The sequence below is a fragment of the Meriones unguiculatus genome, chromosome 18 (genome assembly GCF_030254825.1).
Source record: "Meriones unguiculatus strain TT.TT164.6M chromosome 18, Bangor_MerUng_6.1, whole genome shotgun sequence".
Classification (NCBI taxonomy): Eukaryota; Metazoa; Chordata; class Mammalia; order Rodentia; family Muridae; genus Meriones; species Meriones unguiculatus.
The window spans coordinates 76,589,996-76,614,366 of record NC_083365.1 but is presented as its reverse complement, the minus strand read 5'-3'; the positions used below and the strand labels follow the sequence as shown (position 1 = coordinate 76,614,366).

At 44.2% G+C, this 24,371-nt stretch overlaps 2 protein-coding genes and 1 long non-coding RNA gene across 8 annotated transcripts in view; 1 reads left to right on the top strand and 2 right to left on the bottom strand.

The window, feature by feature from the left end:
* Positions 1 to 11,447, bottom strand: part of Pigr (polymeric immunoglobulin receptor) — a 27,774-nt gene extending 16,327 nt beyond the window's left edge. For both annotated transcript variants that reach the window (XM_021640132.2, XM_060372045.1), the window contains exons 1-2: positions 11,289 to 11,447; positions 3,813 to 3,910 (exon numbers count right to left, since the gene is read on the bottom strand). In XM_021640132.2, the coding sequence (XP_021495807.1) occupies positions 3,813 to 3,885 (73 nt within the window). In that variant the 5' untranslated portion in view covers positions 3,886 to 3,910; positions 11,289 to 11,447. The remainder of the gene's footprint in view (positions 1 to 3,812; positions 3,911 to 11,288) is intronic.
* Positions 6,326 to 24,371, top strand: part of LOC132649057 (uncharacterized) — a 22,052-nt gene continuing 4,006 nt past the window's right edge. For 3 of the 4 annotated variants that reach the window (XR_009587488.1, XR_009587486.1, XR_009587485.1), the window contains exons 1-3: positions 6,326 to 6,421; positions 8,261 to 8,401; positions 19,074 to 24,272. This is a non-coding gene — a long non-coding RNA (uncharacterized LOC132649057). The remainder of the gene's footprint in view (positions 6,422 to 8,260; positions 8,402 to 19,073; positions 24,273 to 24,371) is intronic. The other variant, XR_009587487.1, reaches the window with a different exon arrangement.
* Fcamr (Fc alpha and mu receptor) overlaps positions 23,348 to 24,371 on the bottom strand; it is a 23,244-nt gene continuing 22,220 nt past the window's right edge. For both annotated transcript variants that reach the window (XM_021640101.2, XM_060372046.1), the window contains 2 exons: positions 24,106 to 24,224; positions 23,348 to 23,502 (listed from right to left, as the gene is read on the bottom strand). In XM_021640101.2, coding sequence (XP_021495776.1) covers positions 23,348 to 23,502; positions 24,106 to 24,224 — 274 coding nt within the window. The remainder of the gene's footprint in view (positions 23,503 to 24,105; positions 24,225 to 24,371) is intronic.

Genomic DNA, 24,371 nt, shown 5'->3' with positions numbered 1-24,371 from the left:
GTGCCTATGAACTTCAGAGCTCAGGACAGGCAGAAAGCACCAATAGGGCTATTAAAGAGATAGTAATTAAATTCTGGGCTGAAACTGGCAAGGGATGGATAGAACTGCTTCCTGCCTACCGTTCCTTTTATTTATTTTTTAATTATTTTAATTTTTATTAATTACAGTTTATTCACTTTGCATCCCCTCTGTACATCCCTCCCTCCTCCCCTCCCAATCCTCCCCTCCCTCTTCCCCACCCGTGTCCCTCTCCCAGTCCACTGATAGGGGAGGTCCTCCTCCCCTTCCCTCTGATCCAAGTCTATCAGGTCTCATCAGGAGTGGCTGCACTGTCTTCTTCTGTGGCCTGGTAAGACTGCTCCCCCCCTCAGGGGGAGGTGATCAAAGAGCAGGCCAATCAGTTCCTGTCAGAGACAATCCCTGTCCCCATTACTATGGAGGCCACTTGGACTCTGAACTGCCACAACCTACCATTCCTTTTAAAAACCAGGTGTTCGTCTTAGTGGCACAAGCTACTCCCTTTAAAATAATGTTTGGCTGCAGCCTCCACTTATTCCTGCAAAGGGAAGGCCACAGGCTGTTGAAATGTCTAATTCTTCTTCTTTGAGTCCTTACAGGCATTGTAGCAGACAACCCGAGACATACGGAGTTGTCTATCACCCTCACTGCCGGCACTGCTTTTGACTGAAGCCTGAACCCATGCACAGATTCCAACCTGAAGACTTACTGTGGGTCCGTCACCTTCCCAGCAGAACCCTGGAACCTTCCAGGAAGGGGCCATATCCAGTGAGCCTGACAACACCCATGGCCATCAAGATAGTGGGATCTACCCTTCCCATCTAAAGGTGGACATGACCAGCCAACAGAAAGGTGACAAAAGAAGAGTAATGCAAGATCCCTAGTTTCCCCTAAAGCATCTCAGATTAGACACTAATGTTGGGAATCTTGACAGCTATCTTTCATGTTTGACCCACTAAAAATGTTAAGGTTTGTGACTGGGAGTTGTCACAGGAACAATGCATCTTTTGTCTCTGGTTAGCTACTAGAAAGATAACCCTTACTCTCCAAAATGTTGCCTCCTAGCCTGTGTTTAGATTTCATCTATGTGGCCTCTTTGAGGATTATCTAGTCCAGGCTGACAAGAAAGCCTGGGATATATCACTTCTAAGATGCAGTAGATTGGAAGTGATACCTTGGCCATTCCCAGGATGTGATAAAAAATATGCTAAATGAAACCTTTTTTCCAAATATGTCCAGCTGATGGACTAGCACATTGCCACCAACGAAAAAGAGATTATCACTGTTCTGAACCAAGCTGTGGGACGGAGTTTGTCTGAGAAAGGGAGATCAGGCACTTAGATCCATACATCCTTTTTGAGTGAGAAAACTCTTTCCCAGGATGCACCTGAAGGAAATGTAGCCCCTCTACAAGTCATGACCTGGAATGAACTGAGCACACAATCCTTGCCTTAAAGGCCGGTCCCCAGGTCTCTGGCTTCCACTAAGAGTTTTACTTTTAAATGGACGATCGAGTTCTCTATAGGAAAAAAGTATAGGGTTAGGGATAGTGTGAGGGATTAAGGTTAGGATTAACCCCTCCAAATTAACCTCTAGGCCCTGGTAAAAGCTGGCTGCTTCACCCAAAGACTAGGGTAGAGTGTCTCCCCTTCTCGTCATCCCTGCTCAGACTACTACATCCGTGGCAATGAGTCAGCCTTCAGTCTCATCCAAGGAGTAGATGGTGTTAGACTCAGCCTCAGCCCCAATACAAAGGACATAAAATAACACCATCTCCTGATGATGGCCCTGAGCTTGAGACCTTAAAGTTCCTACACAGCCTGATAAACTATTCCCTTCCTAACTTGCGAAATGAATGTTTGCTTTGCCTACACTCTAGGCCTCCTTTTTAAGTGGGGATAAAATAAAATAAAATAAAATAAAATAAAATAAAATAAAATAAAATCTCTCTATCACCCCAACTGCTACCCCATCCAAGAATTTAAATTGTAAACTGGAAGCAAGTAAGCTAACCCTAGGAGACCTCCAAGTTACAGGTATGTTCAACTTATAATTACTCAGCTTACCTTTATGGACAGTCCTGCACTACTCATGTGTACACAAATAAATCCTAACATATTAGAATGTACTTTCTGGCTCCTTTTGAGGGCATGGTGGGTCTGCACGTGTGGCTTGGCTAGATGTATAACCCTTGAACATCTAAAATTCGGGCCACAGGGGGAAAAAAAATCTCTGTATTCTAACCTATTTCCTTTCCCCTACTGGAAAGGAGAGTAGAAGACAATTACCTTCATATGAAGAACACTCTCACTATGAGGGCCAGGGCCTAGTTAGAAGAAATAGAATAGTAACTCAGCTATAGTTATACCTCTCCTCCGGACAGCAGGGATCACAGGCGTGGTTGCCTTGGAAATGTCAGCTTTAGATTCAGGATCAGAATTTCAAAATTCTAAATAATAGAGTGTAGGCCAGGACATACAACACCTCAAAGATTCTATAGGACATCTAGAAAAACAAGTAGATTCCCTAGCAGAAATGGTTTTACAGACCTGTTGGAGATGAGATTTGTTATCTCTAAAGGATGGAACCTTTGTGCTGCCTTATGTGAAAAATGTTTTTTTTTTTTCATGCCAACCACTAGAAACATTAACATGATCCAGAAAAAACTTAGATGTAAGAGCAAAAGAGTGTGCTGAGGCCTCTTCTCTTGGTCCCCATGGCTTCCCACCCTTTGACTGCCTTTGCTGAACCCATTCTTTTACTGTTCTTTGGTGTTATGATTAGCGTTGAATTTTAAATTGGTTGCTAACGTACATTAAAAAAAAAAGAATCAATCTGTTAAAATATTAGCCCTACAGATACTGTGTCAACCTGTACTTCAGCAGGATTCAATAATATGATCCATCTGATCCAACCCAGTGAAATTCCATTTCTAACAAGCCAACAACTTCAATAGCCGTTAGCTTCTTACCTAAATTCCTAAAAGCTCTGAGCCCTGTCCCCTCCCCTAAGCCAAGCAATTGTTGTGAAATGATTAACAGATTGTTTTGGTTTTTGTAAACATCCTTATCACTATGGGAAGAGGGAATGTGGTTTTCCCTGTAGCTGAGGAAGAAGGCCAGTTCATGTAGTTGTAAATTCTGCACAAGTGGAGTAATTGTGGTGTTTGCCTTTAAAAACCTTTCCTCGATCTGCTTAGGTGTGTGCAGCATTTCTGATTTGTCTTAGAGAAATAATAACTTTGGCTAGTTATAATCTGAATTGAGTCTGTGGTCTTTTCCTGTGGTCTCAAATTCCACAACAGTAACTCATTAACAATATTCTTTTTAAGAACAGTGAATGACAAGCTAATGATATCACAACACTACTTTTGCTAGATAGGATATTTTCGCATTTGCTATATAATTTCCTTTTGTAAATTTCCTTTTCAGATGTTGAGAACATTAAGGATCAGGGATAATTGATTGCTCCTAAATGACACAATTCAGAAAAGGTGTTTAGTTTGAGGTCAAGGTCTTTAAAAACAAATCTCCAGAGAGTACCCTCTATAAGACTCCTAGTCTTAAAATTAGGAGTTTTTCATTCCTGTCTTTGATCACCAGTGGTTATCAGCCCCTTTTTAGGCATGTGTTTTCTGCATTGCCCCAGTATAACTGTGTCTTATAGGGATACACAGTTTGTGAGGGACATTTCTGGGGATGACTTTGATGTCGGTGTTTCCATGGAGCTGGGATCCTAGAAACAAGGAGCCTAGGAACAAAGAGTTTGAGATGGGTTGGGACCATCAGACCTACCTGGGAAGACAGCTAGCAGGATGGTGAACAAGAAGAGCCTCATTTCTGTTGGCTTCCAAGGGGGTTGTGCCATTCAGGTTGTCTTCTTGTGTAAGATTCTGAAAGATGATAAGCAAAGGAGATAGAGTTCCTCTGTAACACCTATTTGCTTTCTCCATGCAGAAACTGTTGTAAATCCTCTTGAATTAACTATCTAATTCATGAATAGCGCTTCCTCACTGGTAAGGACTCTCAGTTCTTCCACCCCTCTATGTGTGCTGTCTGTCTGCCTGTCTCTCTCACCTACAATAAAAACCTTCCTTTTAACCAATAGGCATTCTTAATTGCTTCAATAATTGTAAGTTCCTTTGTCTTCTTACCTAAGCTGAATATTCCTTTGGGCTAGTGATATGGAAGGCATTTCTTTGTCATGATCCAGGACTCAGTACTGGGCACACTGTAATGTGTTTCTGTCTTTCTGTATCAGTTCCCCACCCTATATCCTTGGAGGTGGAGGAGGCTGACATGTTTTTGGGTGGGTGATGAGTAAACTGAGACAGGAGGAAGCTGTTTAACAATTTTGGTGTTTGTAAAGGTAAGCAAAGGCTTTTAGATGTCAAACAAGGGTTAACTGTGGAAATGGGCAGAGTGGTGCTAGGGTAATCTCAACCCTGGCTTGTTTGGCTTGTCTATTTTCTCCCTCTCTACTGCTTCAGGACTCTCAGTTTGCTTATACTGGATGCCAGAATGCCTACTGTTTGTCAAAGTCTGTCATATAGCCTGACAACATGACCACTCCATGGAATGGTTAAGAGAAACCATTTTGTTGTAGGACAGAAAAAGAGACAGAGAGACACAGAGAGAGCATAGCAAGAACAGGGTTATAAGGAGAAAGAGTATGAGAGAGAGAAGCCTGTGAACTGGAGTAAGTTTAGGGTAGGGAAGGAGGTGAAGACTAGGTTGTTAGCGTGGACTTTGAAATGTGTAACAGGTACTTGTTATACTGAAGGAGCCTGGAGGCCAGCATGAGTTTTGGTATGCTGACAGGCACCATAAGTAGCCAAATGTCTCTTCTGCCAGGAGAAAGGGAAAGGACTTTCTCTTTCACAAGTTCCTGAGGAATGCTGGCTTTTATGTAACCACCAGAAATCCTCCTGTATTCTAGGTTGAGCCCATTTCTGGATATTTGGACTGCCTTTTGGAGTTTGGGGGACTTAGAGTTTTCTCTGAAGCTAACATTATTCATTTGATTTTTACAAGTAGCCTTGAAATAAGACAAACAGACATAATCACAAAAAAAATTAAGAGCTTGAGATGATGAGTTATGTCCAAGGTTTCCAGTGATTCTATTATGGGTCAGAGACAAAATGTAGTATTAAGAGGCAGATTCCTGGGTCCAGCCATCTCAGGAACAAGTTTTATCTTGCTGGCAGTGTCAAAACTGAGTTTATATTCCCAGGCTTGGAACACAACTTCTATCCTGCTTCTTCCAGTGTGTCATGTCTGTCTGTTAACCAGTAAAGGTTATAAAGAGGGAAGTTGCCATTATCCATTATCTAAACTAAGGCACAGAGGTTATAAATGTGTTGCCTGTCTTGATTTAAGGCTTGCTTACTCCTTTGGTCCCCTATCATTCTAAACTCCAGGCCAAAGTCCAAGAGAGGACGTGACTGCAAAGAGATGAGTGGAGGGTCCTGAAACCAGGTGACCCACTCACTCACGTGGTTCAACCTCTTATGTCAAAGCATTACTGGTCAGTACAGCACTCACTCTGCTCCTGTTCCTTTAAGAATGTTGTGCAATCTCCCTTCAGGGATCAGTTCAGATACCGAGCTGGCCATCTCCCTGTGCACTCAGAAAATATAGCTTGCATTTTAAACTTTTGACTCTGAAGTGAGTTTTCTTGGCTTCTACCTTTAACCCAACAATAAATGTTACCATCTTTCCTGCCTGTTGAGTTCTGGCAGATGAAGATGGAGAATGCAAACAGCCCATGAAGCAGGCAACAGAGTACTGAGCCTTGGGCCCATGCTAGATTGTACTATCTCAAGGACCCAAACTATCCCCTAGGCTCTAGGGCCTAGAAGAAAAGAGTAGAGAGGGGAGTCCCCACTTTCCAACAGACTTTGAGGCCTTTGCTTGCTTTAAACTTTGGAATAGGTTTGATGGAGCTCTTAAAGGAGAAAAACAACGATAGTAGGCCATACACAATAATGAGCACCCATAAAGATAAAGAAACTTAAGCAGGAGGCAGCCTGGGCATTATCTCTTCTTGCTTGCCCCTAACTCCTGGTTCCCAGAGACTTCCTTCACTAGCTGAGCCAAAAGCAATAAAGCTGTTTATCTTGGTTATTTCTTTCCTCAGGGGAATTTCCCAGCAAGAAAACCTTTTATTTCCTTGTGGAGATAAAGGTATTCTGTTTCTCTAGTTCTCTGGAAGAAGTGAGGACAGGGGGTGGGGACTGACATGGGTGTCAGATGGCAACTAGAGGCCATTTTACTGGGGTTAATGGCCCATGATTTCTTACCAAGTCAATGATAAACTCCTGGAGTGAAGCCTTAGCCAGATTCAGCCTAATTTGTATGTGATCAAGTGCTTGTGGGTCATCTGAGTGGCAAGAAGCCCCCAGGTAAGAGCAGCTGTGAGGCCTATCTGTTCTGTAACGGTTGGGGTGGGTGGCACCAAGTCCCAGGAGACCTAGCATCTGCCCCTTGTGTTGGTCCTGGGAGCAGTCACAGGTGGGAAGGCCAAACAGTTTCAGCTTTTAAGAGCCCAGACAAGCAGTGGCCATCTTTTATTCTCATTCTTGTCCTTGAATCTAGAAAAGCAAGCTTCTAATATCCACGAGGCAGAACCTGATCTTTTCATAGGCACAGCTGGGGTGATAAGCTTTCTCTGGATGGGTAAACAGACTTTTTTTTTTTTTTTTTTTTTTTTTTTAACAGAGAACCAGGTGTCAGGCTTTCCATGGTGAGGGACCTGACTTCTAGCCCACAATTATCATTTTGTGACACACTTGGACGGCTAGGTCAGTCAGCTTGGAAACAGGGAGATATGTGAATACCTTCAACTTTGTGCGTAACTCAAGGTCAGGTGTGAGAGCATCAGGCATGCATATCTGGGAGGAACTACCTGGGAGAGGGTCACCTAGGCAGGAAGGACAAGAGTCTACTCTCAGGGGAGTTGATGGGCAGAAGGCTTTTTAAAAACGGGGACTCTTCTTTGCCTAGAGCTAAAAGTTAGAGCCATTTCTCTGGTAGCAGCTAAAAAAGGCCCTGAGTTTAAAACATTTTCACCTCACTCAGACTTTTCCCAAAGCCCAGGAAATCCAGAGTTCAGTGAATGACTAGAGAGGAATTTAAGAAGGGAAAGAAAGAGTAAAGCACTCACTTGTCCCCACAGCCCACCCAGATGTTTTGTTAGGGTCCACTCTTACAGGATTTAATGTATTGCCACAGGAACCCGGGATAGATTATATTACCTTATTGCTGTAGATAAGAGATCTAAGGGCCAGGGATTCTTGACCCCAAGACTGTATCAGAATTGGAACTGGAACCATGAGTCTATTGTCACTTCTTGCATGAGCCCAGAGATCAGTTCTATGAGGTTATATATTTTTTAGTGAACTAGCTTAAGAAAGGTCAGGTTGTTCTGACTCCTCACCTCCTCCACTTGGGAGCCATATTTGTTAAACAAATAGCTTCTCTCTCCTTTTGATAGAGTTTTACAACACTGAGAAAGTATCCTGATATGTAAAAACAGTTCGGGTCCTCTGGAGCAGTGCTTCTCAACCTGTGGGTTGTGACCCCTTTGGGAGTCTCAACCCTTTTCACAGGGGCAGATTAAATATCCTGCATATTGGATATTTACATTACAACTCATAACAATAGCAAAACTACAGTTATGGAGTAGCAATAAAAATAGTTTCATGGTTGGGGGAGGGTCACCACAACATGAGAAACTGTATTAAAAGATCACAGCATAAGAAAGGTCCAGAACCACTGTTCTAAAGGGACGACCTTGTGTGATGTTTTACAAGATCAAAGGTTATATTGTAAAGGCCCATAGCCTACACTAAGTGTGATGTGATTGTGGCCTTTTGACTTTAAAAACTTTACCCTCCTTTGTGTGGACACCAAGAATCTTTTTCCAGTCAAGGTATACTCTTGTTCAGCCCACTAGAAGACTCACTATACTCTTAAATGGCTTAATAAAATGTCATCTATAATTTAAACTATTTCACTAGAGTACTTGCATTGAAACTAGGGTTGAGCTGTTTTTTCACTGATGAGGCTGAGATGTTCCAGGTTGTTTGTGGTCCAGTAAGTTAATTTCCCAGCATATTTATAACCTATATCCCCAAGCTTGTAGACTGGGGCAGATATATGGGCCTCAATGGAAAATAGAGTTTATCTCCTTATAAACCCAATTTAGCTAGTTCCCCTTTGGTTAAGTGACTGATTTTCAGCTTTCAGGACAAATCTTTGTTCATCTAATCTCTGATGTGCCTCTTCAGAGGAAGGGACAGCTGGGCCCAGGTCTTAGCTTGGCTAAGCTATCTAATCTTGCATCCCTGGAACAACCTGAAGCCTTCACCTCCCAGGAGAAGGTAAGGCAGGATTCTCAAAACTCCAGCAGCTTCAGAGGAGCCAGAGAATGTGAGCTAAAAAGAACAGAAGCCAAGTGACAGTTTCTGACACCCATGAGTATGAAGTTGAAGGAGTAAGACGCTGTGGGATTGGGAAGACTAGTGAAAGGACGGCTTGACTGCAAGGGCTTTCTTTTCCACTGCTGCCTTGACCTGAGCTGAGTGGTCTCTTCTCTTATTCCAGGGGAAGATCACTTTCATTTCTCACAAAGAGTTGAATGAGAACTTGGAAATTGTCACGTGAAGAAGAATGTTAAGGATGGAAGAGAATCTAGGGGGTCCATCATTCCATTCTATCATGGGGTATAAAGAGCATTCTAACACTTGGGTAGAAAATACTGACTCAGCACTTTCATCTATAAAATGAACATAGAGTCCTGACTCTTCTAACTTGAAAGGGGTTTGCCTTGGCATGGGAGAACGTAGGAAAGGCAACAAAATAATATGTATGAACACATTTTTAATGACATTAAGTGCTCTCCAACAGAAAGGAGTTACAATTGCTCTAAAGGGCAGGCGGGTCGGGCAGTGCCTGTGTGCCTGCCCTTCATGGTAGCTATGCACTGGGCTGAGTGGTAAAACCATTTACTCTTCCACCCAGGTTTCAACTCTGTCATTGGGGGCTGTGCCAGCTTTAAAGAAAAGAGTAAATTTGTTCTCTCCTCCCCACCTTTCACAGGAAAGGTGATTCTCACGAAGAGTCACTGGGACCTAGAGGTGGTGCCAAGAGATCTTCCTGAAAACACTAGTTGTCATTTATTTAGCACTGGGCATGGATAGGGAGTGTCAGGTTTGTTTCCTGAATCTGAGTACATCCCTGCCAAAGCTCTGTCTCTTTTGCCTTGTCAATGCAAGTGACTCTGGGATTCTAGCTTCCTTGTTCCCAGAGTCAGAAGAGGGTGTGGATCATGTTTTCTGCTGAACGCAATGCATGGATTTTATAGGTTGAGCACCCTTATCCAAAATCTTAGGATCAGAAATAGTCTCCATTTTAATATTTGAAATATTTTCAGATATGTGATAAATTATCTTGGGAATAGGACCCATGCCTAAACATATTCTGAAGGTACTTTTATATATTTTTAATGTGACTATGTTTTAGATTGAAGTCCATTACCTGAGGTCTGGAGTGGAATTTTCTGCATGTGTAGTGTTGGCTCTTAAAGTGTCTAAGTTCAGAGCATTTCAGATTTTAGAATTACAGATTCAGGAATATTCAACCTGTAATTTCCTCTATGTATGTATGTATGTATGTATGTATCTATCCATCCACCATCTATTACTTATATTTTTGAGGCAGAGTCTTGATTTCACTGAACTCTAACTCTCAACCCGGCCACCCTCCCACCTTGGCCTCACAAGTGCTAGAATTATAGGTGTGTTCCAGTTGTGTGTATTTTTCAGTTAACTAGTTTGCTTTGAGAAGTGATATCAAAGAGTCTTTAAACCCATATCAGAAAGAATGTACCAACACATAGTTTAGACCTCTGTGACTTTACATCATTCACATTAACTGATGAAGTTTTAGTTGCCTCAACTGCAAGATGAGATTGTGGCGTCTACTTTCCCAGCTCCTTGGCATTTTGGGCGGTAGGAGTGAGATGAAGCTGTGAAGTCCCAGGGCGAGTAGATTTACTGAATGAGAGCCGAAGTAACTGGGCTTTTTCTGAATGAACCCCACAGATCTAGAGGCATGGTAAGAAGCAGGTGGTCACAGAGCTGAGTGTTCTCCTGACTCCTGGTTCAGTTCTTTGAGCTATAATACCACATCCTGGACAGGCAGACACATGAAAGGAAAGTTCCATATACAGCTCAGAGCTGAATCTCTACCTTCAGCTACCCGATAGATGCCTTCTATCCCCGAAGAGGCACACCCCTCTTTCTATATCAAGAAATCTCTAAATCCCTTAGCAGCAGAAAAAGTGTTAACAAAAACTGTCATACAAAACATGTGTGCCCTGGTTGCCCCCAAGTATAGTGGCAGTTGCACCAATGGAGCTGGTGCGAAGGGTGAAGGCAGGCTGGCACTGTCCTTCTCTACTGGCTTGTCAGAAAGGAGAAGGCTGAGACTGATGGCTTCTTGGGTGCCAAGTTAGGGGGTGCATCAGAACATAGAGCTGTACCTAGAAGTGGCTCTGTTCCCTCCTTACTCTGTTACTCCACGAGGACACTGTTCTCCCCACTTAGGGCAGGGCAACACCGCAATGCATCCTTGTTTCTAGTGGCACGAATATGTGGAGGCAAGTCTGGGTTGCAACTGGAAATCATTTTAGAACCCTGGAGAAGCCCAGGAAAAAAAAAGAAAGACATTGAATGTGGCCTCCTTTGAAAGGTAGCTGAGACCATGTGCATTATTGTATAATCTGAATCCAGATCTGACGGCCTCTCAATTAATTCTTGAGTAATTAGACTAAATTAAGATGCACCAAATCATTGCAATATTGCTGCACCTCACACATGTTTTCTCGTTTGAACCCACTTGGACCAGCAGTAATAGGTGTTATTTTTAAATCCTCATTTTACAAATTAAGACTGAGGCTCAGAAAGATTAGATTAACTTACTATGTAAGTTAGTAACTGTAGAAGGATAAGAGAATTTGGGGACTAAGGGTAAAGGGTTTGCTGGCCACAGACATTCCTCACCCATGATATTTTGCAGAAAGGCATGGAGAGTCATGCCCGTACTCATGTCTTGTACCACTGGAATATGCCCGTGTGGCATTCAGGCACACAGTCTGCCCTGTTTATCTCATACTGTCTGAGAGGCTGGTAGCTGGGAGTGCAGGGACTCATCGGAGCTAAGATCCCAAGGAGCATCCTATCCCAGGATCCCAGGTAGCATTCTTACCTTTTACTGCTTCCTTCTCTCCAGATGATCCAGTTTCGGGGCACAGACTGCCAGCCAGTGGGTGCCCCTTCCTTTCTAGAAGCGTTCAGCAAGGCACTGGTTACTGCTGCCAAAACTGAAACTGTGTTCTGTGCTTGACCCACACCTGACTCTTAAAGGGCTGTTGTCCCATAGTCAAGGTAGCCAGCCAGAACACGTGACTCCCACAGATCCTTGCTTTCCTGGCTGGCACCATTTGTTCTCCCCTGTACTTGGGGAGACTGTCACTCGTGGATCCTCCATTGTTGCAGCTTCAGGATATGGGACTGAATGTCCCTTAGTGTTTGGCCTCAAGTCCTCAGTCACAATTCCCTAGCACATGGAGCCTGAAATGCCACTCTTTAAGCACCTTCTGCAGAGTTCCCCTTTTCAGCCTAAAGCTTTTGGAACTATGCTTAAGCCTTGAGAACTATGCTTCTTCTCGTTTGCCCCTACTCTACCTGAGCTCCCTGAAGCTGGGCTGAATGGGAGCTGTGTTAGAGCCCTGACTTGGCATACGCTCCCACCAGCTGAGTTGAGATAGCAACCTCCTTCCTTGCTGCAATTAGTTCATGGATCTTTCCCAGGTCAAGATCTATTCAGGTCTCCAGATAGTCATAGCCTTCCTGTCTCACATACATGAAGCCCATTGTCCAACACACACGGCCCCATACCCTCATACTCCCCCTTGCAGCTCTATGCACTGTACCTGGGCACCAACTCTTACTCAGTTCCCATACAATCACAGATTTTGATGGCAAGAAAAGAAACTGATTTTTTTTTTTTTATGGAGCTCAACTACAGATCATAAATCCACAATCTGACTGATGCAAGAAAAATAATAATTATAGTCACTTCCAGGAAAGCTCAGCCTTATTCAACGGTATTTCAGATTGGATTTCTTCTTTTTGTCTTCCTTTCCCTCCTCTGGGTGGCAACATTGCTGCTGGGCAGTGAACAGTGGCCGGTGATTTTGGTCTTGGTTTGGTGTGCTGCTGTGTCGGTCTTGTTCCTCAAAAAGAAAAGGTGGTTCTGTAACCCAATATAGAATTCATCCTACTTGGTCAGTGGGACCTTTTACCTTGCTCATTGCATGGGCTCTGCAGTTCACTCTGCTTTCATATCCCTACTGCTCAGTTCCTTCAGTGGGGTTTCTGGGCTTCTCAGCCCTTCGTTGCTTTTCTTGTGATTGCAGAGCAGATTGGTGATCTGTAGCTTCCTGGAGTCTCTTGAGAACCGTTCTGCTAGAGCACTTAGGTATACTTTAAACTGCACAGCTCTCATGCACTTGGAGGTGCAATGGGGTAATGCCACGGCTGTGGACCACTGGAAATTTAGAGAGGACAGGCAGTGTTACAGTCCCTTGGCTCTGCAATTTCCAAACGGTCTAGATATAATTGTTAATCTCCTGTCTTGTACTGGAGCTCAGGCTCAGTGCCACGGTGATAGGCAAGAGGTCACAGTGACCCATTAGTAGCCGACTTCTTTCTTCCTCATTAGTAATTTCCTCCTCCCCATTCCAGGGTGATGGTTATTGGGAGATGTGTGGGTATAGAAATGACACAGCCCATTTCTGCCGTCTGAGAGCTCCTTACAGTTTTCTGTTCTGTGTCTCCTATTTAAACTCAATAGTCAAGATATTTGCAAGGTATGTTTGCTTCCCCTAAAGCAGAGAACAGCTTGTGTCTAGTTGTCTGGGACGGAGCATGTACCAAGGAAGGTCCCTGAATTCTTACACAGACACTTAATGAAGAAAGGCAGAGGGGAAGAAAATACATCAACTAAACCATCACTTCTTTTGCTGCCTGGAAGTGGGAGCTGGACTCCTTGCCTTCTCCATCACTCCAGGATGGTGGGTGGCTGTCTAGATCATGTACTGATCATGCATATTCCCAGTGGTGCCAGTTTAGCCGACCATGTTAAACACATGTACCCACAAAGCAACGTCCTTGTTCTACACTAACCTAAAGCCCATCTCTCCCATGTAGAGGTCCAGTTTTGGGAAAGAGGAAATAAAAAAAGTAGAACCCAATGAATAATTAGGAAGTAAAATTTCTGTGGCCACTTTTGAGCTCAACCACAAGCTGGTGGTGTGAGCACAGTGGTTGGCTTCCTCCCTCACACTGCAACTTCCCTCTCTAAAACTGAGTGAGTGACTTCTGTAACCAGCTCTGAGGGAGGAGGTACTGGCCCACAGCTAAGAAACCTGTCTAATGTTCAGCTTAGTAATGACGATGACAACAATGCTGTCCAAATCGTACTTCATTTGCCCAAGCCAAACCTCTTCTAAAAATAAGGAAATGTGACCTATTTTCATCCAGGACGAGGAGGGTGGGAACCACTTGGGCCTGAATCAACACACCTGTGTTTCAGCTTTCGCTCTATCTCTGACTTGCTGAGTGATCTTTCCTCCATAGGTTTGTAGGCTTTCTGTATGTTAAATGAACAAGCCAGGCCAACTGGTTCACAAGGCCTTTCCAGCTCTAGGTCTCTGTGTGTCAGCAGAGCACTGTATGAGTTTGTTGTGGGACTGTAACCAATAACCATTATCTTGGTGCTGTTGAGCAACAGAAGTATATTCTGCTTCAGTTCTGATGACAGAAACCCAGAATCAAGGTGACAGCAGGGCCACCCTCCTTACAAAGTCTCTAGAGAAGAATTTGATTCCAGTTTCTTCCAATCTCTAGCTTGACATTCTTTAATGCACAGAGGAACCTTCCAGGCTCTTTCTCTGTAGTCAATTTGTCTCCCGTATCTTCTGCTCTTATGATGACGCTTGCCATAGCATTCAAGGGCAATAACACAATCTGGGGTGATTTCTTCATCTGATTATACTGGATTTAATCCTATCCACAAAGGCTCATTCCCTAAATAAGACCACATTTACAGGCTGCTGGGCTTAGGATATAGATATAGCTTGGAGAATAGGTCTATTACAGACATCTACTCTAACCATGACCCATTAGAAGTGTAGGGAAACTGGTAATATGCAGAAATGTGCATTGTTGTTTCCTTGGGGTATATAGTCCTCACTGACATACAACACTGTTATGCACAATCCAGAAGGTAACAAGCAGGCAGAGGCAGTAGCCCACGACAAGGGACAGGCCCTGTACAGACTGTCCTGGATTCATACCCAGATCTTTCCATCTGCTAGCCAGGAAGCCTTGGATAAGTGGCTTAATGTCTTTGGGCCTGCTTTTTCAAAAATCCATAAAGATATTACAAAAATTAACTTCTTTAAGGGCTAGAACTTAGCAGGTGCTTTAGTATCAAACATGGGGCAGAATAGGAACTCAGAACTGAGAGCAATTCTGCACTAAGCAATGAAGATCCATGGGCACAGATGTGAAAGCATTAGATAGGAAATAGCAGAGACAGGCTAAACCCAAGATCTTCTTGCATTGGATTTCTGCTATCCCACCCCTGTTGCTTACCAAACCCTTCACATTAATATGAATATTTTGAGTTACATTTCCAGCAGGGGTTTTCCATTTACCCCTTGGGGATCCAGGGGATTGTAGAAAGTCAAGGCCCACACAGTTCCAAACCTAGGGATTCATTAGCTTGATGCTCTAAAACTTCAGATTGTCCAAAGATCTTATAGAGAAGGATTTTCCCAAACTATACTTCTCTTCCTCGCTTTGCACTGCCCACCAATTACCAGCCTGGAGTTTTGATCCAGTTCGTATTTCTCTGTCAGCTAAAAAATTAAAAGGCAGGAAAAGTCTCAGACATAGAGAACAGAGTCAACCAGTGAAGAAAGGCTCTTTATTAGGGGTGGGGAGACACAGAAAGACCCACAGATAGAAAAACCCTGCATAGCAGGTCTTGGTAGCCTGAAGTCCAGTCTCTTTTTGAAGGCTCAGGGATTTAAGGGTCTTCCTCTCTAAATTTAGGATCGATCAGTTTGAACAAAGACAGAGAAGCTAATAGGCCCACAACTTTGGGGATAAACATGTCCTGATCTAGTCTTGAACTTTGGTCTGTACAAAGGTGCAGCAGGTCTTTAGAAATCAGGAGTGTGAGGAAGAAGCTGGAAACTTGCTGTCTTTATTATTTACTAGTTGCCCCTCTTTCTATACATCAGCCTAACAGAAAGGTGTCTAACTTCTAGTCCTTCACATCTGGCAGGGGATGGTCCCTATGATGTTGCTTTGCAAGGTGAATGAAATAAGACTGAATGGACAAAGGCTGTTTACCATCAGCTCTGCTCCCATCTGTAGATCTTTAGCTAAGTCAATATTTAACCCTAGTCCTAGAGTCAATGTTTAATCCCAGGACGGCCAGTTCTATAATCCGGTATTCCCTGTCAAGATGAGAGTGAATTTGCCAAGACTAAATTGCATCCTCTCCACCTTTGGAAAGGGTATCAGCTGTTTAGAATTATTCAATCCACAGTAGCCCATCAGCTGATAAAGATATAGTTCTCTGACCTCTCAGGAGCACACTGCTCCTTCTCCTTGCTCTAATTCTGCCTGAGGTTAGTGAGGAAAGGTGTGGGATGGGACTATTGCCTCCATTTGTCCATCTGGCAACCAGAATGCTGTTAGCTAGCAACAGATTGAGTGTGCTTCTTATTTGGAATCCCAGTAGGACAAATAGACCTGAAAAAGTCCAGTTGAATGATATAGGGCAAGTTTGCCGAAACTTGCTGAGCCTAGACTAAAGCCTAATTTGCCCCACACCTCACAGGCAAGTCTTCCTTTAAAGGGGCAAGAAAAAAGAAGGCAGATTGGTTATAAGCACCTATTTGCCTGGGTATTGGGGCAGTGTATAAAGTGAAAACATGACTGCTCCAAAGTATGGTTGAAGAGGTTTTTATTGTAGATATGAAGGAGGGTACAGCCAGAGGCACCTAGAATAGTCCAGGGCAGGGAAAGAAAGTAATACGTGTAAATACGTGCAGTACACTGAGTGGGCCCATGAGGAATGAAGAGAAGTAAGAGAGGACAGAGAGAGACAGACAGACAGAGAGAGAGAGAGAGCACAAAGAGAAGAGAGGGCCAACAGAGAGGGGACCAAGAGCCAAAAGAGAACAGAGAGAACCAAGGGAACACATAGCCAAAATGGCAGGGTTCTATAGGAATGAGAAGCTGGGCAGAGACTCCCACAAGCTGGAGAGGGTTAGTGTAGGGGTCTGGGTGAGAAGAGCTGAAGGAAGCCAGGATGCCAGCATGGACTCTTTAACAGGTACTGGCAATGCTGGGAAAACCTGGAGGTGAGTGTGAGCTTTGATATGGTAGGTGCCATAGTTAGTCATTTATCCCCTAGTTTTGTTTGGACCTGACAGCTAATTCTTTAGTGTCTCTGTAAGGATTTGCCTAAAGATTGCAAGGGTCAGTCTACCATCTGACAGTTATAGTGTCAAGGAGGGAGAAGAGGCTGGCAAGCAGAGAAATGGAGTATGGGGGATTTAAATAAGGAAAGGAAGCTGGCGGCAGATTAGCGGCTCCAATACTTACTTAGAAGAGTCACTTTCAGCCCAAACGTGCATTCTAGCCTTAGGTTTTTCCTCCTGCCCGAATGAATACCCCAAGTTGCCTCTTCTGTGGCCACCCACCTGCTGTGTCCTTACCTGACATCCAGTCTATTACAATTTTAAAAATGATGCCACATGCACACAACAGATCTTATATGAAAGAGTTTATTCAGGGGAAGAGAGCTAGGGCATGAATAAGCCATGAGGGCAGAGAGAGAGATGGGGGAGAGGGTGCTCAGACAGAGAAAGGGGAGAGAGACTACCAAAACAGCAAGGAGCAAGAGAGAAGAGAGCTGGGGCCCTGTGGGCGGCGGCTGATGACATCACAGGTGGCTAAGCAACCTGGGAGTGGGCTCGTGCATCAAGATTTGTGAACTAGCACAGTCCCTCACTGTTTGCATAGCGTTGGTGACTCCTGACCGTCAATCAGAAAATGCACAAACCTAACTTCTGGGGCCCCAGGGAAGGTGGCATTGTGGAACCCTTTATCATTTGAGCTAAGGGAGAAGGGAAGGAAGAGATTGTGGCAGGGCCCTGAGGGAGACTGTTGAGTGGAGGCAGCCCTTGTGAATATGTAGAGCAGAACTGAGTGCAAGAATGTAGACATGGAGAGTTGGCTGTGACCCAACAAGGTCTCAGTTCCCCTTTGGGGATCTCTCCAGGCTCTAAGAAGCTTTGAGTCCCCAATTCCATTTGTCAGGGAAGTTGAACATGTCCCTTCTGAGATTAGCAAACCACTCTCCACCCTCATGCTGGCTAGGGAGAAGGAGGAAGATGTTTTGAGTAGACATCCAAAGTCAACAGGTGAGTGCCAGGTGACAGGGCCCAGCCCCTTTCATAAGCCACCCGGGTCCCCCTGAAGATTTGCCATTTCCTTGTTCCTTGTCTGGGATAGAACTATACCCAAGGTGTGCCAGGCAGGCTGACACTGGAACAAATAGCTCCTATAAAACCCTGCAGCCTGTCCAGTTGAGCCTCAGTATTCCCAACTAGGAAAGGAGAATCTTTTTTTCTGGCGTTAAATATTGTCGGCAATTTTTAGCTGTCTTTGCTATACTGTGGCAGTCGGGATCTGGCTGCATCTTTTAAATAGTCTACCTTCCTTGTGTCAAGTTCTAAAGGAGCAAATTTTCTAACCTTTGCTGCTTTTTTGGTGTGTGTGTGTGTGTGTGTGTGTGTGTGTGTGTGCATTTTGAGGCAGGGACTCACTTGGTAGTCCAGGATTTGCTCTACAGCACAAACTGACTTTGAGCTTGTAGTAACTCTCCAACCTGAGCCTCCCATATCCTGGACTACAGGCAAAGGCCACCACATCCAGCTTCCTTTGCCTGAACTCTTACCCAAAGCAAATAAGCAAATGGACACATCTTTCCCAAAGTGTGTGGGCAATTTGTTCAATACCTTCAGACCTAGTACTCTGGATACCCCTTCTTCTCTAAAACACTCTGAGTCTGGTAGCAGAACTTTGCAGCTCAGAGAAAGAAGTGGTCCTAATCAACAAGTGTGTGTCTGATTCAGAGCTATAATTCCCACAGGCCTCTAGAGTTGGGGGTGGGGTCCTCTTGTGGCTGGCACCTCTCTGTTGGGTTTCAGCAGACCACTCAGAGAGTGGGCAGTTGAGAGATGTGCTTGCCTTTCTGTTGACAGTGAGGGGAGCAGGAGGCCTGAAGCCAAGCAACTCGAAAACCCTGTCTCTCCCCACCTGCCCCGGGCTTTTAAAGCCTCTCAAGAGTCTTCCACCCCTCATTTAGGGTTGGTCAGTTTGAACCATCAGTAGGATGGTTCACTGGCCCAGAACTGTTTTGTGACATGTTTTGAGCAGGCCTTGAACTTGTTGATCCACTTCATCAGCAGTCAGTCTGCAAGTGGGAGACAGAAGTCCATAAGGCCTTTGTTTTAAGAGGCCAGGCTTTTGTCTCAAGTCAGGAGAGTGAGGAAGAAGGGGAATCTTGGAAATTTGTTACCTTCGCTACCTAGCCATGGCTTCTTTTCCCTATCTGCCTGCCTGCCAGAGAGTTTGTTCAACTAGTCTTTCCATAGAGTGCAGTGAGAAGCATTTATACCAAATGACCTGGGATTCATGGACACTCTTACAGGTTCTTTACATTTGTGCCCCATTTGTCAATGTTAGCAAGTACCTCAGGGCTAGTGTCTGAAGTTTCAGCTCTCAGTCTGGCTTCCTGAACTCCCCCGACATTGCATCCCACTAAGCTCAGACAAGAATAAACTAGTTAGTGATTAAAGAGAATAAATGACTGGAAATGATTGTGTAACTTCCTACACAGGAGTCTCAAGGAGAGAAACAAGTAACCTCATGAAACTCTAAGTAGAAAAAGACCTGACCAGAAGACAAGTCCCAGAGGAATCACCAGTTCCCCAAACTCCAAAAGGTAGTATGCGTGTCCAGAAATGACAGTCGTGGCTCAGGTCCACTGCACTATAGGAGTGTTGGAGGATACTGTCAGCATTCCTCCGAAACCCATGACAGGGTTTCTGTCCACCAGAAAGAGGTAATTACCTATCTCCCCTTCCACTGGACAATCAGGTATCTGGATCTTGGTTGACATGTAACTATGGTGCAAACCAAAGCCCATGCTAGCTCCAGGATCTTTTAGTCCCTATTCACACATACTTGTTTTGCATTTCAAAGTGAATGCCAGCCTCCTCTGGCCCTTCTCACCCACCCCCTCTCTCCACTGGCTACCTTCCAGGCTGTTGCAGTTCACAAGCTTCTCTTTTCCCTGTGACTGTCCTGTATAGGAGGGCAAAGTTGTCCCCTAACCCAAGCCCAAGTGTGTGTCCCACTATTCTCTCCTGCTCTTCTCCACTATTCCTGCTTGTTTAGCCTTGGCCATGTCCAGTCTGCTTCTGTTTCTCTCTGTTCTGGACTTATCCAGGTACCTCTGGTCTCTGTCTGCCTCTCTCTGTCTCTCTTTCTCTCCTACAATAAAAACCTACCCCTACTCATGGAGCAGTCATTTCAATGGTTTCTCTACTGTGTCCTTAGTTACAGCAAAATAGTAGTGATCAAGGATAGAGACTGCAGGTGGGTCACATGTCCTGGCTTGATTTTTCCTTGGAAGTATGAGATGTTTCCTCTGAATGTCAGTTTCTTCATACATAAAAATGGGAATGGCCATAATTACCTTCAAAAATGTGGCATCTGGTGCATATAGAATGAGCTGTGTAGAGATGTGTGAATGAGAAGTTAGCTATATAAGCTAATAAGTAGAAAGAGGAGTATTAGAGATCTGTGCCCAGCTGCTTCACTTTGTGAAAAGCAGTGCAGTGGCATCCCTGAATCCTGGAATGGAAGTGCTTCTGATTCTAGCCTGGTAAGGAAGGGTTCCCTAGCCCTCACTTGGGTGGCAGGAGCATGGTGCTAGTGGAGTTGAACTGCTCTGCTTGATTTGTCTCTGGCCCTTTAAGCACAGCCTGCCCCATTCATGTAGGTCCGTTGAGCCATAAAGAAGGGCTATAAACAGGAGCTGTTCTACTTCCTTCTCCTGGCATCTACTCAGGTTTTATTTACCTTCCTCTCGCTCCAAAAACCAGGCCAGAGATTGATCTCCTGCAGCTCCTCCTGGTGGTGTTATTAATTAAAAAGAAGAAGCAGGAGGCAACCAATATTCTCTGTGAGAGATTTATTAGGAGGGTATGAAGGAAGGAGGTAGTAGGACATAGTGGGGAGAGAGAAAGAAAAGGGAAGGGCAAGGGGGTGCCCGAGAGAGAGAAAAAAAAGAAAGTAAGAGAGAGAAAATAAGAGAGGGACCACGTGTCGGTATCGGCCGTTTTAAAAGGCACGATAACCACGCCTAGCTGGCGACACATGATGACCACATAGATTGCTGGTTAACCCAGGAGCAGGTTGTGTTCCAAAATACTAAGAGGTGGACCTCAGGTTCCTCTAAAACACCTTTACTTCTGGAAGCTTCCCTAGCTCCATAACCTTACTGCAGAGGCCCATTCCCTACTAGTCCCCTCTTCGACTAAGATGAGCAGCCAGACAAAGAGAATCAGAGCAATTCAGAGGAGGGAGAGGTTCCAGCAAGGGGTTGCAGGAAGCTCCTGGAGAGACAGGTCCAATCTTTCAGGTCAGATCTATAGGTATAAACAGTCTTGTGGAGTCTTAGAGCTTAAAGCAGGCATTACAAATTATGGTTGAAGGCCAAATGCAGCTTCCTATTTATGTGAAAATTTTTGCTGGAATGTAGACTAGCCAGTGGTTTGTATATGCTCTCTGGCTAGAGGTGGAGCTGAGTGGTAACCCCAGAAGCTTCTGAGTTTCCTAATCTAAGATATTTGCTGTGTGGCTCTTGGAGGAAAAGGTGGCCATGTCTTGGTTGCTCTAAGGAATGATTTAAGGAGATCCACTTAAAGAAGATTGATTTGCCAAGCCCAGAGCATACCATGTTTCTACTCTCAGTTACTCACTGTTTTCCTTTGGCTAGTGAATACTTTGAGAACATCAGAAGAAGAATATACGAATCTGTTGATTAACCTAGAATTTCCCAAACATCTTTGAGCTACAACTTAATTTTCTCTGACTACCTTTTAATATCCCAAGAAGCTATGGAAATTATTATTATTATTATTATCATTATCATTATTCCTTGTAAAGACCAATTGGTTTGGCAGACCATCCAATAAACTATCAATAAACTAAGTGGTCTTGGCTGAATTATGTACTTGTCAAGAACTGCTTGTTCATTGATGGAATGAGGGCAGTAGTGGCTCTCTTACTGGTTTCTCAGACAGGCTGAGATAGTAAGCAGAAAATAGTCTGGATGGTTGTGGTGTGATGCATTTTGTCAAGCTTTTCTTTGCTAACGCAGTGGTGATATGGAAAGATACTAGGCCAAGGTTATGTTCTCTCTAGTCTTCATGCTGCTTTTACTAGTTTGGTTACTGAGTGACTTCAAACAAGTGACTTCTTTTACTGGGCCTCAGATTCCTTCTATATTAGTGGTGCTCAACCTTCTCTTAATGCTGAGACCCTTTAATACAGTTCCTCATGTAGTGATGACTCCTGAAACATAAAATTATTTTCATTGCTACTTCTTAATTGTAATTTTGCTACTGTTATGAATTATAATGTAAATATCTGATATGAATGATATCTGATGTAAGACCCTTATGAAAGTATCATTTGACAGCCCCAAAGGGGTCATGACCCACAGGTTGAGAGCGAGTGTTCTAGATTAAGTATCTGTAGCTCTGAACTTCTGTGTTTCCACCTGGGTAGATGCATTCAACCTTCCCACTTATCTAAGACAAGTCTCTCATGAGCCCCGAGGATATCGCTCTTGGTTTTCTTGGTAAAGCATCTGGGCTCATGATCAGATATGAAGAGGTATTTCTAAGGGACTTTGATGCTACTGACAGCTTAGAAGGCAAGACCAAGCCTTCCTCCGGAATGTCAATGTTACAGCTCTTAAATGGTGTTGAGACTTTTCCTTCCCTGCATCTTCTGTTGCTCAGTGCATTTACTGCCCAACTACAAAAAATAGACCACTTGCTAACACATCTGGCAAAAAAAAAAAAAAAAAAAAAAAAAAAAAAAAGAACAGATGTAATTCCTTAAAAGATGGTAGGGTCAAAAGTGAGCAAGATTTCCCCAACAGGTATGCTTTTTATACAGAATCCACATAAAATTCCTTTCATTTGGCCCCCTCTCTTTTTCTTTCCAAAACTATTTCCAGCCTTGTCCACAACCTTTGATATCAAAGATTTATAAGCAGTGGAACAAGAGGAGATGAATAATGAAAAGTAATGAAAAGTACCCCTTTCTTTCACTATTTTGGAAAATCCCAGAAAATCTTGACCAGGCCAAAAGACCTACAGTATCATGAGGACAGGGTCAAATGGGGGAGATATGACTTGAGGAGGAGTGTTCTTTCCTCCTGTCTCACATAGAAACTATCCACTGACATGGTTATCTAGTGAACTCTCAAACAAAAGGGATGGGGCCTTGGCAGTCAGACCTCTTGCCCAGGTGGACTCCAGTGTCCACTAAGTTCATGCCATCCCCAGCTAAACAGTCATGGGTGTTTAATTTGCTGGAATCCCACTGGAGGTGTAAAGAAACGGATAAAGCATAGTTACTGTCCTTAAGGAATTATGGTTGTGCTTGCTCAGGTGAGCATGTATGTGAGAATGCTGTTGTGTGTAAGCCGCAGCCTTAGTACTAACAACCATAGGGAAGGAGGGGTGCCCAGAGAGGCGGCAGTGACAGCATGGAGTGTCTCATTTTCTGTATCCACCCCCAGCCCTGAAAGAAAAACTTGTAAGAGGCAGCAGACTAGGCAGCTGAAAGACAGCTAGACCACAAGCCCTTTCTTGAAGCTTTCTTTGAGTCATTGTGCTATCACCTCTGGCTGAAGAGAATGCCTGACAGCTGAGGCCTAAGTTGAAAGGCGTCTCCATCACCAGGTGGAAGCTGAACTCAGTAGCTAATCTTCACGTGGGTGAAGGAGAATAAGAAAAGGATGAAGAAGCCATGGTGCTATTTGGTGTTGGTCATCCTTCCATGGTGACTGAGCCATTTCTCTGTCCATCCTTAGGGTCCTTGGTCCTTCTCCAGGACGGTCAGGCTGGCTTGGGTAGGAGGAAGATCATCCTGACACAAGGTCTTTCCCACCTCAGGGAGCTTGTCTGGTAGAAAATGTGTCATTTGAATAAGAGTGATCCTTGGTACCCTTTCTGCCTCCTGAGCTGCAGAGACACATAAAAAGTGATGAGTATTCTGGGGTGGACATACTCATTTGCCCTCTTAAGAACCTGAGGCAAATCTCTGAGAATTTCCCAAGACAGAAGTCTAGTACCTGGGCCCTTAGAACAATAATGATTGATCCAGATGATTTGATCCCTGGCCCTGAGAACCCTGGCCTCTCCCAACGGCTCCCAGAAAGCCTTAATCTCTTTTTACCAAGACTGTACCCCATGGAGCACTAATATGGGGGGAGATCTGCATCCCTAGGATGTTACTATGAGAATAAGGAAGGCTGTGCATGAAGCATTTGACCCCAGGGCTTATCTGTTATTCTGTGCCAGGGTTGCCAGTGTGGTTCTATGCTTATGGTTAGTAGTTCTTCTCATCCTCCAAATACTCTTAAGCTGGCAGATGCCTCTAAGGCAAAAAGTGTAGCGAGAGTTTTAAGAAGCCACAAGCAAGCACAGTTAAAGGATTCAGAATAGAATTTACTTTTTCTACACCCCAAAGTGGGTCCACTAATCTAACCTGACTCAGCCCTGGGGTTATCAGGTGGAAAGACCCATTCTTTTTCCTAGATTTGGGGTAACTTAAGCTCAACTCACAGGTCCTTTCTCTCCAGAGTCTCCTTTTCAATAGGACCAGAGCTGCAAGCAGAACCAGGGCCAGCACAGTCAAGATTGGAGTCAGAATCCAGGAGTTGCTTTCTTCTTCTGTAAAGACACTGTGTGGAGTGGGAAGTTGAGGATGAACTGAGCACAGGATCAGGGAGGTAAGAACTAGCCCTAGACAGGCTGTCAAGACTGATAGCTCACCCCTTTCATTTCACAGACAGACAAGCTGAGTTACAGACTAACTGGCCACCCTTGTT